Raw genomic sequence first — 15,787 nt, 5'->3', positions numbered from 1 at the left:
GTCACCTGTTGCTTTTTTTTATCTTTAAAGAATGAATCAGAATGCTCAGTGTAGGAACTAAATGTCTCTTCTTTATCATGTTACCTGAACTTTCCAACATTTTCCACTTGTACCATTTCTAGTATCTTGCCTTAAGTTCCCTTTTTGCATGTGCTCATCTTTAGCTTTGAGGAATACTTTGTTTCACCAAATGTTAAATACCCCAGCCTAGGACTTCCACACATTCTACTTTCCTTGCCAGTGTGGTGTACTGCAAATCCTTCTGGACTCAATAAATATTCCAACTTTGAACAAACAATGTTAGAAGAGGTAAAGATGTGAACTCAGCCTTATTTCTTCTTCTTTGGCTGTACCTTGGGTTTGAGGATGACTTGCTTTCACTCCAATCCTATTGATTCCAAGATTTCTGATGACTTTATCACACATGGGACAAGAATGTGCTCAGAATGGATGTATGTTAGCTCATGAGCTACTGTGCTCTTGGTCACCTTATTTAAGGTAACTGGCTATTGTGTTTGACACAGTTCAGGTAATTATTATAGGATTAATGCTTGGAGTGATTGGATTGTGTCATGAAGAGAAAATGGACAAGTTAACTTGTATCTGAGTTTATTAAACAGATAAGCAATTTGCTTGACACTTTAAAGATTTTGACAAGGTAGATATGGAGATGAAAGTAAAGGATCATACACTTAAAATAAAGATGAATGTGAGGGATAGTTTCTTGATCCTTGTTTTTTGTGAGTCCAGCAATTGCTTGGAACTTGACCTTCAAACATGAATACCATGGCTCAAATATTGAATTTGCATTTATTACGGCTCTGAAGTGGAGACAACGTACGTTAACCATTTTCCTGCAGCCCCATAGAGTAGTTCTACTGCAGCTCTAATTTGTTTCGGGTGAGGCGAAGCAATGCCAGAAGAGAGACTGAAAGGTGTTTTCAGGTTAATGACGCAGAGGTTGACCCTATGGTGGACATTTTGGGTAGTACCTCACCCTGCAAACATTGGGAGGAAGCTGTCTACCGTCTCTCTTAAGCAATCGTCGAGAAACATAATGCCCTTTACATAGTGCCATGCAGCCACCTCTTGCATCAATCCCACTTCTGGATCACTTACTACATGTTGAATTAACGACTTCTACTAATAGTTTCATTCATAATCATCAGTCCTTTTGAAGTTCCCGATCCAAACGTAGATTGTTCGTTTCTTTCCAGATTACTACCTAACCCGCTAAGTTCCTCCGGAGTGAATATTGTTTCATAATAACCAACTTCCACACCAGCCCACACGTGAACAACTCCCCAACAATAGCTTCTGCGCATGCACCATCTGGCAGTCCGGTCCGCTCTTTATTATCGTCCCCGTCGCTCTGTGCTGCGGCCATTTTACTCCGGGTTAGGATTTGGACAAGGTTTCGGGCGTTTCGATTGAAGGGTTTGCGAACCGAAACGTTCTCCGTGCTGTTCCAGTCGCGGTTCTGCCGGCAGTAGACCTGAGCGCAAATCCTGAGCTGTTTATAATTTGATGAAGCGCACTTTACTTGGCCTGATCCAACCCTTTCCGTCCCCCAATGACTGGCGGAGACGTTCAGTCAAAATACGATTTCACTTGGGATGTAAATGAGGAATTAACCGTCAGCGTGCCGGCCGATTTCGCTGCTTGTGAGGATTGATGGAACAGGCCTGACGGCAGCTGGCAGCAACGCCTGTCCTTTGGCTGCATTTATTTATCCGCAGTTTGCCGGGCTCCGAGAGGTGTTGGTGGCTATTGCTGAGGGTTGACACCCAGGTCTCATAGTAATGGGGAACCAACTGGCTGGCATCGCGCCTTCTCAGATCCTATCCGTCGATAGTTACTTCTCCGACATCCATGAGTTCGAATACGACAAAAGCCTGGGCAGCACCCGCTTCTTTAAGGTTGCTCGGGCCAAGCACCGTGAGGGACTGGTGGTTGTCAAAGTGTTCGCCGTGCAGGATCCATCACTGCCGCTCACTACCTACAAGCAGGAACTGGAGGAGTTGCAGCACAAGTTGCTCGGGGCCCCCAACTGTGTGCCTTTCCAGAGGGCTAGCTTCACTGAGAAAGCCGCCATGCTATTCCGGCAATACGTAAGGGACAACTTGTACGACCGCATCAGCACCCGACCCTTTCTCAACAACATCGAGAAGAAGTGGATCGCTTTCCAGCTCCTCAATGCAGTGGAGCAGGCACACCGGGCCGGCGTTCGCCACGGGGACATCAAGACAGAAAATGTTATGGTCACCAGCTGGAACTGGGTATTGCTCACCGACTTTGCCAGCTTCAAGCCCACCTACCTGCCCGAGGACAACCCTGCAGACTTCAATTATTTCTTTGACACCTCCCGGAGAAGGACGTGTTACATTGCCCCGGAGCGCTTTGTGGACGGGACGATGTTCAGCACCGAATTGGAAGCAGCAAGAGATTCAACTACCCCACTGGTGGATCTAACTCCCAACAATCAAAGGATGAGAGGAGAACTCAAACCGGCCATGGATGTCTTTTCTGCAGGTGCACTTACTAAGTAGTCTGTTTGTTGGGGAGTGCGAGAATCATAGAATATTTTTAAAGCTATAGCTACCCAGTTATTGCTAGAAAATACTTTACATTGTAAATCTGGACTCTAATTTTTCCAATGAAATAGGATCCTGCTCTACACTGAGACTACCTACAATCAGTATGAAACAAACACTTCTTGACCGGGCACGAAGTAGAGTTTGCAACAACAGAAACAAAATGTATGCTTTCTCTGAATTTGGGATGTAAAGCTGGGAATACTAAAAACAAATGTTTGACGGGATGCTAATTTTTTTCCCCCATAGACCCTCAATGAAGGCCGTGTTTTCCTGCTGGTTTGCATCACTTACCTCATCACTACCCTTACCATAGTCTCACTTGTCCATTCCCCTTTGTTATAAACATCTGATTAATTTCTGCAAGTCAGTTACCTTGCAGCCATAGCACATCCCAAACATTCTCTTTCAGCACCACATTCCTCTGCTAAACTTGACCATTCATTTCTTTCTCACCACTTCCCTTGCCCGCGACCACAATACTAGTTTAGTTCTTCTTTCCTGATCCCTCTTGCATTTTACACCAATGTACTTTCTAGCTACTCAGTAACTTTTTACACCTGAATGTTTATTGTATATGATAAATTAGAACACCAACATTCCCATGTCCATCAACATAGTCTGTAAAAATAGGCACCTTATTAGAGTTAAGGAAGATGTAGAGAGGATTCGAGGTTGTATAGATGAGCTAGGTGAGAGGACAAGAATATGATAGATGAAAGACAACTTGAAAAGGTGATGTCTACAAAGTGCACAAAATGAGTATTTTTTCACAAACACGAGTATTTTAAGCAGATTGGAAAATGTGGGCCTGGATGTCCATGTACATGAATCATTAAAAGTTGACCTGCTGGTTTAGGGACCAGTTTGGAGGCAAATGGTATGTTGGCTTTTATTGTGAGGGAACCTGAGTAAGGAGTAAGAGTCTTTCTGTAATTATATATAACCTGGGTGAGATTACACTGAGATAAGTGCAGTGAAGGTTTGCTACACTGGTTCCTGAGATAATAGGTTTGGCACATGTAGAGGGGTTTAGTAGACTTGGCCTGTGTTCTCTAGATTTAGAAGAATGAAAGGTGACTTCATTGAAACTTGGGTTTTACAGAATGAATGTATGTGAAAGATTCTTTTAGCTAAGGAGTCAAGAACCAGAGGTCATAGTTGCAGAATAAGGGATTAGCCATTTAGAACAGAGAAGAGCAAAGATTTCCTTATTCAGAAGTTAGTGCCTTAGTTTTTGGGTTCATTAAAACATGATGGACATGGATACGAAGGAAAATGAACATGGAAAGAGTGCAGGAAAAGTAAATATAGAGTAAATCAGCCGCAATCTCAGAGTTAGTGGTGTAAGTGTAAGGAGTGGGATAGCTGAGTACTGCTTCTTGTGCTTGCATTCTTCTTCTTAATATTTACATTTTCTCATTGTACACCATCTGCTGTCAACTTGCCCACACGTTCAAAACTGTCACGTTGCAGATTGTGTCCTCCATTCAATTCACTTTTCTACATGATTTCATAATCCTTAAAATTGAATATAATTCTATATTTTCAGATTTCATTAACATAAGTTGTGTGCATCTGCTGCTCATTACTGCTTCAATGTAACCATCAACTCTGTAAACTATTACTTATATTGTGTAAGTAATGAAAATTCATTGAGTTTCCACTATGTATTACATTTTTTTCATTGAGTGGTATAGCACAGGAGACCATTTGGCCTATTGTGTGTCAGTTCCATTCCAGTCTCTGATTCTGTCCACCTACCCTTGTACAACCAATTTTGGTACTTCCAAATTTTTATCCACTGCATATTGATCTAATTCCCTCTTGAAGGCCAGTGCCACAGTGCATCTCTGCCACAGCTCCGAACAACATACTGTACTCTAGATTCTAATCACATGCTACATATAAATATTTTTCCTCAAGTTATTTATTTTGCTTTGCTTTTTTACTGTAGCCTATATGTTTAACCCTTCTACCAAACAGAATAGCCTCCCACTGTCATTTTATGTACTTGTAACATATCTGTACATATCATTTTATGTACTTGTAACATATCTGTCCACAGGCTTCTCCAGTCTCCAGCCCCTGATCTTGCCCATCCACCTGGCCTCACCAATTAAAAAAAACTAGGCCCTGCCCTTCTAATCTACTTTGTATTGGCATAAGTTACTATTCTCAGTTCTTTTGTAGACTCTCTAATGCCTTTCCATCCTCCCTATAAAGTGGTGATTTGAACAATTGTACTGCAGTTGAGTCTGGTGCAGTATGATTTCACTGCCTTTATACTCTATTGATATGACTGAATTATATACAGCAGGCCTTTTTAACTGTTTTCTCAACCTTTCCTGAAACTTGTACACCTATACTCAAAAGTCTTTCTAATTCAACAGCTCTTTTAGTAACCTTTGTTCTGTATCAAATTGACTAAAAACTATTTGTCTATAACAAGTCCATGTTGGGTTACTCTCACTCCACTTAAAAAATACAATTATTGCTGATGGATAGTACTGGGGGGAAAATTCAAGAAGTTCATTGGCTGAAATTGATTATTTCCATTTGGCTTTAATTTGCTTAAAATATCAAAGTTAATTGTTTCAGGTGAAGGAAGCAGTGATAATGAAAGAAATGTTACAAATTTAATTGTTTTGTAGTTGGGAATTAAACTTTCAAAATTAGTGTAGAATATGTAATGTAGGAACCATATCTAATTGCTACTTTTTTTTATTATAGGATGTGTTATTGCAGAACTATTCACAGAAGGAGTACCAATGTTTGATCTATCACAATTGCTAGCTTACAGAAATGGTCATTTTTCTCATGAACAGGTGTTGAATAAGATTGAGGATATTAGCATAAGAGGTCTGGTAAGCATGCCCTGGATGTTTAATTTTGTCCACTATGATATGCTGACATAAGGACTGCATGTTCCATTACAATTAAAATGATTATTTGATATGCCATAATTTGCTGATGTGGGTCTGGTAAGAATAACCTTGGATCATCATGCAAATTCTGTAGCATAATTCGCCAATTCTATATGAAATTTGCTACTGTTTTGTACATCACTGACACAGAGAAGGAGGGCACAATTTTCTAATCATTGTACACTACAGTGGAAGAATATCAAAAAAATCAATATTATTAGAAAATACACTCTTATAAAGATAAAGAATGGGTGCATTTGCTCTCATTATAACCACTTTGTTCTGATTTTTCAGTAAGGCATCATTTAACGTAGTTTCTCTGTCAGTTGAATAGTTTGCTTTTCCACCCGTGGCATTAAGAGTAAGTCAGTGAAAAGTTCACTTCACTGATTCAACCCATTTGGATTTATACTCAGTGATAGCTTACATGGTTGGCTATGAACTTATAGATATATTGGATTAATTATTGAGATCAAAAACTATTTACCAGTGGTGTACAATAATGTTTCCATCATTATGATAATGAACACTGCTTAAAAGCTTAAATTGTGGTTCTTGTGTAATATTTTAACATTGTCCATTTATCACTTTGGCTTTGAAGGTGACTGAATATATATTGTTATATGTACTGCAATAGAACTTGTATACTGGCACAACAGACATAATTTATCAGATTGATTATGAAGAGTTTTGTTAGGGAGCCCATACTTTTCTTGTATCTTACAGAGGTATTTTCCACAGATAGTGATTAGAGATCAGAAGCCCTGGCAAATTTGGTTATTTCCCAGCAACTGTTGAGCAGAAATAAGGCCTGTACTGGAAACCTGAATTAAAAACACAAAATTCTGGAAATATTCAGCAACATCTCTGGAGAAAGAAACAGGACAAACATTAAGATTGGTCTCCTTTTTATCAGTGAGATCATTGATCAGAAGCATGAACTCACTGTCTGTGTCTCAGTCTCTCTCTGTTTAACCTGCTACATATTTTAAGTTTTCTGTTTTCTTTGTATATTTCCTTTTCAATTCCTTTAGCACAAGGGTATTATAGATGAAAATATTAAAGTGGCTGAAATACAACCCTTCAAAAAACATGAAATTAGGCTTGCATTTCAGGCCCCTATGTCTTCTTTTGAATTGGTTTAATGTTTTAAAGTTACAAAACGTAACAGTGGTGACGAGGTGTTTTAAAATGAACCGAAGAGGGCTACCTATTGAAGTGTAGCTAGACGTTCAAACTGAAAAGGGAAGTGCAGGGAGGAACAGCAAGTTTAAAAAAAAAATGCAGCCCAGCATGTGCAGAAATGGTGGAGTTTAAAAAAAAGTCAGAAAATGGAAGAATTCATGGGTTCCTAAAGAGTGAGTACCTCGTGATAATCATTTAAAAAAACAACAGAAATAGCTGGCTACATTAGAAAAACGTGTGTTCGATTACACAAAAGATAACTGGAATATGTTTAATGAGCTATCGGTAATTCAGAAATATTTTGAAGCAAATATGATAGCTAAAGAGTAACTGAGCAGTTCTGTAGAGTTCTCCAGCACATTTGCAATCTGAGTCTCAGCCTGGAAAGGGTACTGACTGTGTGGAAAACATCATGTGTGGTACCAGTACCCAGAAGGGCCAACCAAAAGTCTTGAATGACTACCGTCCATAAAGACTTGAAGACACATGAAGACACATCATGAAGACTTTAGAGAGGCTGGTCCTGGCTCACCTCTGACCCCTGGTTGGCTCAGCCCTTGACCCCTACAGCTTGCCTCCCAGGAGCACATTGGAGTCGATGATGCTTTCATCCACCTGCTGATCAGAGCCTACACCCATTTGGATAAATGGGAGCAATGTGAGGATGATGTTTTTTTGATTTCTCAAGTGCCTTCAATACCATACAGCCCCCATTGCTGGGGGAAAAGCTCCATTCAATGCAGGTTGGCACTTCCATTGTATCTTGGATAATAGACTACCTGACTGGCAGACCACAGTTTGTGCAGCTTCAGAGCTGTGTGTCAGACATGGCTGTAAGCAGCACTGGGGCCTCAAAGGGGATTGTATTTGCTTCCTTCCTGTTTACCCTGTATAACCTCGGACTTTGGATACAACACTGAGTCATGTCATTTGCAGAAATTCTCTGATGACTCAGCAATAGTTGGGTGTATAAAGGGTGGACAGGAGGATGAATACTGCGTCCTGGTGGGGGACTTTGTCAAAGGGTGCAAGCTGAATTATTTGTAACTCAACATCAGTAAGACAAAGGAGATGGTGATGGACTTTAGGAAGTCTAAGCCTGTACTGCTCCCTGTTACTATTGATGGTGAGGATGTGGATGCGGTGAGGACCTACAAGTATCTGGGAGTGAACCTAGATGACAGACTTGAGTGGAGCACCAACACAGGCTGTGTATAAGAAAGACCAGAATCACCACTACTTCCTGAGGAGACTGAGGTCCTTTGGAGTATCCAGGCCTCTCCTTCATCTGTTCTACCAGTCTGTTGTCACCAGTACAATCTTCTATGTGGTGGTGGTCTGGGGCAATGGCATCAACATGGGTGATGCCAACAGGCTCAATAAAGTGACTATAAAGGCTGGCTCTGTTATAGGAATCAATCTGGACACTGGAGACTGTGGCAGAACAAGTGACCCTATGAGAAATCCTAGCAATTCTGAACAATGTTTCTCACCCCTTGCATGCCATCGTGGCTGAACAGAGGAGCACTTTTAGTAAAAGTGTAAGACAACTGTGCTGCTCCAAAGAGTTCTGTATGAAGTCATTCTTGCCCTTGGCCATTAGGCTTTATAATCAGTCAACCTATAGTCGGGGAAGTGATGACCCCCCTCCTGTTAGATTGTACGTTGTAAATTGATTTTTTATCCTTTCTTCTCTTTTAATATTTGTATATCTATGCACTTGTAATGCTACTGTGACACTGTAATTTACTTTGGGATCCACAAAATGTCTATCTAAACAAGTACAAATTTTGCTGAGTTTATTGGGTTTAAAGGCATACAGATTGCTTTGAAGTTTAATAGCTCCAACCAAACCAGCAGAAATGAGCTTTGCTAATATTGTAAAAGTAATACTGGAACATTTAGAACAGAAGCCATTACTGATTGTAAAACAGTTTAGGTTTCACAAGTGGAACCAAAAGGAAGGGGGAGTCCATTTCAGTGTATGTAGTAGATTTGAAGAGATTGCGCATTGTCAGTTCCGCAATGAGCGTAATGATGCACTGAGAGATTGGTTAGTATGTGGAATCTTACAAGCAAGCATTCAAAAACAGCTCCTAACTGAGGCACAAATGCACTTAAAAGAGCAGTTGAAATAGTTGTATCAATGTAAACTGCAGACAGAGCACTGAGATCTAAGAGATTATGGAATCTTATAAGAGAGCTTTCAAAAAATGAAGCAGAGCTTACATTTAAAAGAGGAATTGAAATTGCTGTTTTAACGGAAACTGCAGACAGAGACACTATTGAGCTGCAGTCAGGAATGAGAGTGAGTGAACAAAATTGCAACACCTAAACAGAAACGGCTCTGGCTGAGCAAATTGTGGTACAGTTGATACACCAGATCAATTTAGGTTTAAGGATGACACTTAAAAAAATGCAACAAAGTTGGACACACAGAAAGAGCCTGTTGGGCAGACAAAAAGAGGTGGAGTGTGCAGAGAAGAGAAAAACCTAAAAGTCAAGTTGCAATTTCAAAATGAGCACTAATCTGCATGCTCCTGTTGACAAATTTGATAATGATGTGAATGACACAGGGCATGAATGATGTAGCCTTGAGATTTACAATGTAAAAATTAACAATTGACAAGCAATATGGTTTATGCTAGAAGTCAGCGGCAAATTAATTAAAGTGGAATTGTATAGTGGCTCAGCGAGTTCAGTCATTCCACAAAGTGAATTTGAACAGCATTTCAGAGATGCCAAACGGAATCATGCAGATATCCAGCTAAGAACTTATGCTAGAGAAAAGATAACTCCTGTGGGAATGACATTCGCAACAGTGGAATTGAGCTTTGATGTGGTAAAAGCAGGAGGACTAGCATTGTAAGAGCATGATTGGCTGGAACAACTACAACCTGATTGGAGATCCATCCACAATTTCCATGCAAAAGAGTCAACTGAACCCAAAGAAAGGTATTGGATGTTGCCACAATGATCTCCATGTTGTACACCACAAACTGTTCCCCAACAGAGGGCAACAGGTGTCGGAAAGCATATTGGACCAAGGAAGGACCATGCTGCTTTGAAGAATTGTGAAAGTGAAGAAAGTGGTGGTCCAACGACATCAGTTTTTGTAGACAACATATCTGAGAAAGCATCTGATCTGTTAATCGGGTAGTTACTTGTCAAATGTGGCTGTTTTAAGCAGGAAGGGAGTTCAAGGAGCTTCGGGAAAGTTGCAAGCATTCAGCTTTTGTGATTATAAAGAACCAGAATCTACTCTGTACACATTAAGGTTATTGCATAAACTTCAAGTGGGTGACAAAAAGCTGTATGCAAATATAAATGCAAAGACGAAAGCCAGGCTGGATGAATGGAAGGCCAAAAAGAAAGGAGTCAATGGACGAAAACAAAGGATTCATCAATTGATTTTGTGGATGAGGAAAGCAAGAGAAGAGAGAGATAGAAAGATTATTAAAAATACCCCAGTGAACTAATTGAACCTTCCCGGATCAAGATGCACAAATTAGAAGACGAAAAAGGAAGGAGGGGGGGGAAAGATGTCCAGAGCTGTTAGAACAGACTTCTTGCAGTCTCAGAACCTGAGACTTTAACAGGCACCAGTCTTGCCTGCCAAGCAGTGTGATTTCCTCCTGGTTTAGGAAAGATGTTATCCCACAAGATTAAGAAAGCCTCCACAGCGATTAAATCTGAATTGAACAATTGAAAAGTTAATGATGCTATGGATGTCTTTATAAAGTAGTTGTATTAAATGGTATACTGTGTATATAGTAGATATGCATTCTCTATTGAGTTGGAGTTTATAGCTATTGAGTTAGATTTGATTAACCATTCTTGTTTATTTAAAGAATTCATTATGTTGTATGTATAAATACAGTACATGAATTGCATGTGTCATCATGCTATGTGTATGCCTTGCTTAAAAAATGCAAAGTTCCATTCACACTTCAGATTCCTGTGTTTTCCTCTGAATTAGTTTAATGTTTTGAAGTTTCAAGCATTCTTAAAATATGATTTACTTTTGTTTATTGCTTTTTAAAAATTGGGATATTAATCTTTTTGTATGGCAGGTCAGTCAGATGATTCAGCGTGACCCTGAGAAGCGTCTAACAGCGGAAGAACATCTCAAACAACAGAGGGGCAGAGCTTTTCCAGAGCTGTTTTACTCTTTTCTACAACCTTATATGGCACAATTTGCAAAAGAAACTTTTCAATCTGCTGATGAACGTATCTTGGTAATAAGGAAAGACTTGGAAAATATTCTGCAAAATGTTTGTGGAGAAGACCAGTCAGAGAAAAGCGAAGGAGAAACAAAAGAGTATGGATTGGTTATTTTGGTGTCTGTCATCACTTCTTGCTTGCAAACACTCCAGTTCTGTGATTCTAAATTAGCTGCTTTGGACTTAATTCTCCAACTAGCAACCAGACTCAGTGGTGAGATCTTGCTTGACCGTATAACACCTTATCTCTTGCATTTTGCCAATGACTCTGTGCCAAGAGTGCGAGCTGAAGCAGTCCGAACATTGACAAAAGTCCTTGCCCTTGTCAAAGAGGTGCCACGTAACGATGTCAATATTTACCCTGAGTACATTTTACCAGGAATTGCGCACTTGGCTCAGGATGAAGCAACTCTTGTCAGATTAGCATATGCAGGTAAGGAATATAGACAAAAGATGTATTTCTGGTCTATGGTGGCTTCATATGGTGGACTCACTGCATGTCAATTGAAACATATCACCTCTTGTATCCTTATTGCCCATTTTTAGGATTGCAGTTGTCTCCATATCCCTGACATGACAGGGTAAATCCTACCATTAACCTTGCATTGCTCCTACCTTATGCAGAATTCTTTATGTAAGTTCAGATCACATTGTTGTTTTTGTGAACTCCTTTGGCTTGAGATCTCAAGTTCATGTAGTTCATTTCTGTTCACTGTATTCAATTTCTTTTTTTATCTGACAGTTTTATAACTTGGCCAAGGGATGAACTATCATTTATTTCAATGAAAGTTGCTTTCTGAACTTTTGTTCTACATTGTCTTTTAACAGAAAACATAGCACTTTTGGCAGAGACAGCTCTTCGGTTTTTAGAAATAGTCCAATTAAATAACTTAAATGTGGAAGGTGAGCTAAATGGCGAGGAAATAGAAGAAATACTACATCCTAATGAAAATTACGACTCTGGTAATCTCTTGCATTGCAATCTTTTGTTATTGAAATTTAATGCAGTTGTTTACATTTTCTGGCTTATTTCCCCAAAATCTTTAGTTGACTAATAAAGTGGATTCTATCTTTGTAGAATTACAAGCTCTTCATGAGATGGTACAGCAAAAAGTGGTGACGCTGTTAAGTGACCCAGAAAATATCGTGAAGCAGACCTTAATGGAGAATGGTATTACTCGACTTTGCGTGTTCTTTGGTCGACAAAAGGCTAATGATGTCCTTTTGTCACACATGATAACCTTCTTGAATGATAAAAATGATTGGCATCTTCGAGGTGCTTTCTTTGATAGTATTGTTGGTAAGTACAATATCAACTTTTGACGGTATGAACTCCTATTATAATAATTTAATTAGTTCAGCTACATTTGTAATTCTGCCCAATTATAATCTTATTGTAAAATTAGAGAATTGGGGGTAGGCAGTGTTTGTTACAATGTTCTTTTAATGTATTAATGTTAATAAAAGAGAACATCAACTTGTCATGTTAATTTTCATCAAAATGTTTTAATTGAAATAAATGTTCAGGTTGATTCTGAACTCAAAGCACAGAATTGCATTCTGAAAATCTGATATAAAGCAATAAAGATAGGTATCCATAATCAGTGAGGGTGCAGTGGGCAAAAACCCTCTCTCAGCAGACAATAACTGTAGACAGAAAAGCAGAATTAATATTTCATTTTTTTTCTGAACTGCAAAAGTGAAAAGACAAGTTGTGGATGAATGATTGAAGACCCAGATTGTGCAGATAACACAAATACTCTTTGTGTTGTTATAGAGGTTGATGAATGCTTGTTAATCTTAGCTCGTTTGTCTGTCAGAGTGTTAAATGAGGAATATAAATGAAAGCAGTTATGGAACTGTGAGATATTATTTTTTGGACAAAATTTTAAGTCATAAAATAGAAAAGAATCTATCACTGATCGCTGTGCCAAAACAAAATGACACATATCACAATTTGATCTCTTGATGTTTGGAGGAATTCAGGCTTCTGGAAAGATCATTTTAGGTTCCTCTAGTCTGCATCTACTTATTACAGGTGACCCCTTGATTGTGTATTTTTGACTTTGTAGGCAAACTCAATTTATGGATGTCTGTAAAGGCAGATTTCATTCATAATCTAGAGACTTGCCTGTATTTTATTCATTAAGATAAATGGATGATGTGAAAAATTTCATTAGTTCAGCTACATTTTTAGAGTACTAGTCCCTTCATTTATGGCAGACTTGTAACTAATACTAACTAGTATTACTTTCCCCCCTTATTCATCCTCTTTCATTGGATATGGTTCTATTTGGTTCAGTCACAGTTGTCTTTTCTCTCTTTATACCTGTTATTGCACTGATGCTTTGATTTCCTTGAGTTAGTACAAGTTTCTTAATGTCTGTAAGTTCCATTATACCTTATAGTATCAAGTTAAATGAAGAACACATCAGTTGAATGCTCCCATTGATGTGTGGGTTCTTTATCTATGTGCCTAAAAACCCTGGGGCAACCCCACAGGAAACAAGGGTTTAAATTATCAAGACAGTCAGCACCTGCTAAAAAGACCACTTTTGGAAGAACACCTTATGACTCTGTCCCTGATGAGAGCATCCTTCTTGATCTGGTTTTGCCTTGCCATCCTTAAGAACAATAAAAAATTGAAAAGCCTACATGTCAGCCAAAAAGCAAGAAGCCCTTGGGGAGAGATGGTAAATTTGTTGAAGTTCAAAAACTTGGCACAAGTTCTCAAGAAGAGAAAGAAGTGCCAGGAATCTTGGAGAAGCTATAATTTTGGCATATAGAAAGGAGATGAGCACCCAAGCCTTACCTGAGTCTTTGTGGAATTCCAGGAGCAGTCATCACTTTGGTCCTATTTGGACCACTTTCCTCATTATTTTTCTGTTACATTGATGACTGTCTTGGTGTTGCTTCCTGCACTTGTACTAAATTCTAATTTTGCAACGAGTTCTCAGAGCTATACTGCTGCCCTTTTCCCATTTTGCTCCCATTATCTACTTCTCTTTCATGTTGTGTGCTGTCAAATGATGAGACTTCACAATACCTTTAAGATGTTTTCCTTTTTAACTGTAGCTTCTTCTCAACTGCATCTTCTCTATTTCCTGCACTTTTGATCTCACTTCTTCTCCCAGTTAGAATGAGCTTAGGTAGAATACGCTTTCCTCTCCGCTTCCATCCATACTCAATTGATCATTCCATAAATTCTGTTCCATTCAATGAAATTCTACCAGCAGGTGCACTACCCCCTTCCCCTTTCTTTGAGCTTTCTAAAGGGATCACACCTACTGTGACTCCCTGACTTGCTTTCCCATCCTCACGAACTATTTTCCCTTCTCATGACACTTTTCTATTGCATTGTGGGAGATGCAACCATTTCCCTCTTTTTTTTTTTAACCACTTCCATTCCTAAAATCCAGGGAACTAAATAGTCCTTCCAGGTGAAGGAGAAATTCCCTTTCCAGTTTAGTATACTTCATTCATGATGTGATCTCTATGTCTGAGAAACAGCGTGTTTTGTAGCCTATGGACTTGTCATTGAACATAACAATGTCAAGGCAAGGGCTTACTTTTCCTCTAGCTTGTAACTTTAATTTTTAGTTTTAGTTTTATTTTGTTACTTTTTTTCTCCATTCTCACCAGTTTCTAGTATTTAAAGTAATTGTTACATAGACAATTTTTTCTTTGCATTCTGTCACATACATTTCCTTTGTATTCTCCACCCATTTGCCTTTTTGCAGCTTAAACCACACTTATTCCCTCAGATCTCCATTTCTGATTCGGAGCCCCTGATTTGAAATACTGACTTTATTTTAGTCCCTGTAGATGTTACTTTCTTTGTTGAATAGTTTCAGCATGTTTTGTTTGTGTTTTGATTTTTTTCCTGCAAATTTGTTGGGAATGTGTGTTTTTGTGTGTATCTGCATTAAGATTTGATTTGCAATGTTTTGTGTACATTTTAAAACTTGTATGCGGAATTCTGGGATTTAAATCCAACCAAGTATTTGGGGAAACAATCAAATTGATAAATTATTTATAAATTATTTCTTCTGGTAGCCAAAACTCAAAAGTTATGTTTATTTTTCATTAATGTCATAGCCTTAGCTTACTTCTTATGTACTTCTGTTTTCCACATTAGCTGTAATTTTTTTTGCCTTACATTATATTAGTTCTGTTGTCAAATAATAGTGTTATTTTTCTTTGGATTGATGCTGCAGTCTTTCAAAAATGAACAAGTGCTTTGAAACAGCTAACTGCAAATGGCCATATAAAGAACATTATTTTTAGAATGTTAAAAGAATGATAATAAATAGTTTGAGATTTGTTGATGCATTGTCATACATACAAAATAATTTTTTGTTTCAAAATCAGTAATATAAACTTGATGCACATTCATATATTAATTCTAAAATAGTTCATAAGCATTGCTAGAATTGACCACAAGATGGTACAATAAAACATGCTTTCAAAGATTTGAAAAAGGCTTCTTGCACTAAAACAAATACTAAAAAGCACTGGCAATCATAATTTTCATCTATTTATAAGAACTGCCAATTGGTTGATTGATTTCAAGGGGACATTATTTTTATTCTAGAAGATTTTAATGGAAAACATGATCTGAAGTTCAAGCTTGTATCAAGGTTTATTGTAAGGATAAAGTAAGATTGCTCCATATAAATTATGAAAATACTTGATCATTTAAAAAGAGTCATAACAAGAAATTAATTGGCTAATAATAAAATCAAGTAGGGAATTTTAGAACTTTTTTGGTGCTTGGCCAACACAAGCTATACACATTAACCCATGTTTTGAAAGGGTAATAGTTGACTTGGGTCATAGTTTTTGGCAAAATGTGCCC

General features: G+C 38.4%; 1 protein-coding gene across 4 annotated transcripts in view; it reads left to right on the top strand.

Moving 5' to 3' along the window:
- The first annotated feature begins 1,376 nt into the window (after nt 1-1,376).
- pik3r4 (phosphoinositide-3-kinase, regulatory subunit 4) overlaps nt 1,377-15,787 on the top strand; it is a 56,589-nt gene continuing 42,178 nt past the window's right edge. For 2 of the 4 annotated variants that reach the window (XM_059945382.1, XM_059945381.1), the window contains exons 1-5: nt 1,378-2,532; nt 5,328-5,461; nt 10,780-11,362; nt 11,758-11,892; nt 12,008-12,229. In XM_059945382.1, coding sequence (XP_059801365.1) covers nt 1,803-2,532; nt 5,328-5,461; nt 10,780-11,362; nt 11,758-11,892; nt 12,008-12,229 — 1,804 coding nt within the window. In that variant the 5' untranslated portion in view covers nt 1,378-1,802. Of the gene's footprint in view, nt 2,533-2,665; nt 2,760-5,327; nt 5,462-10,779; nt 11,363-11,757; nt 11,893-12,007; nt 12,230-15,787 lie in introns of all 4 variants that reach the window. The other 2 variants (XM_059945384.1, XM_059945383.1) reach the window with 2 other exon arrangements.

This window comes from Hypanus sabinus, chromosome 20 (assembly GCF_030144855.1).
Source record: "Hypanus sabinus isolate sHypSab1 chromosome 20, sHypSab1.hap1, whole genome shotgun sequence".
NCBI lineage: Eukaryota > Metazoa > Chordata > Chondrichthyes > Myliobatiformes > Dasyatidae > Hypanus > Hypanus sabinus.
This window is presented reverse-complemented; position numbering and strand designations above follow the sequence as displayed.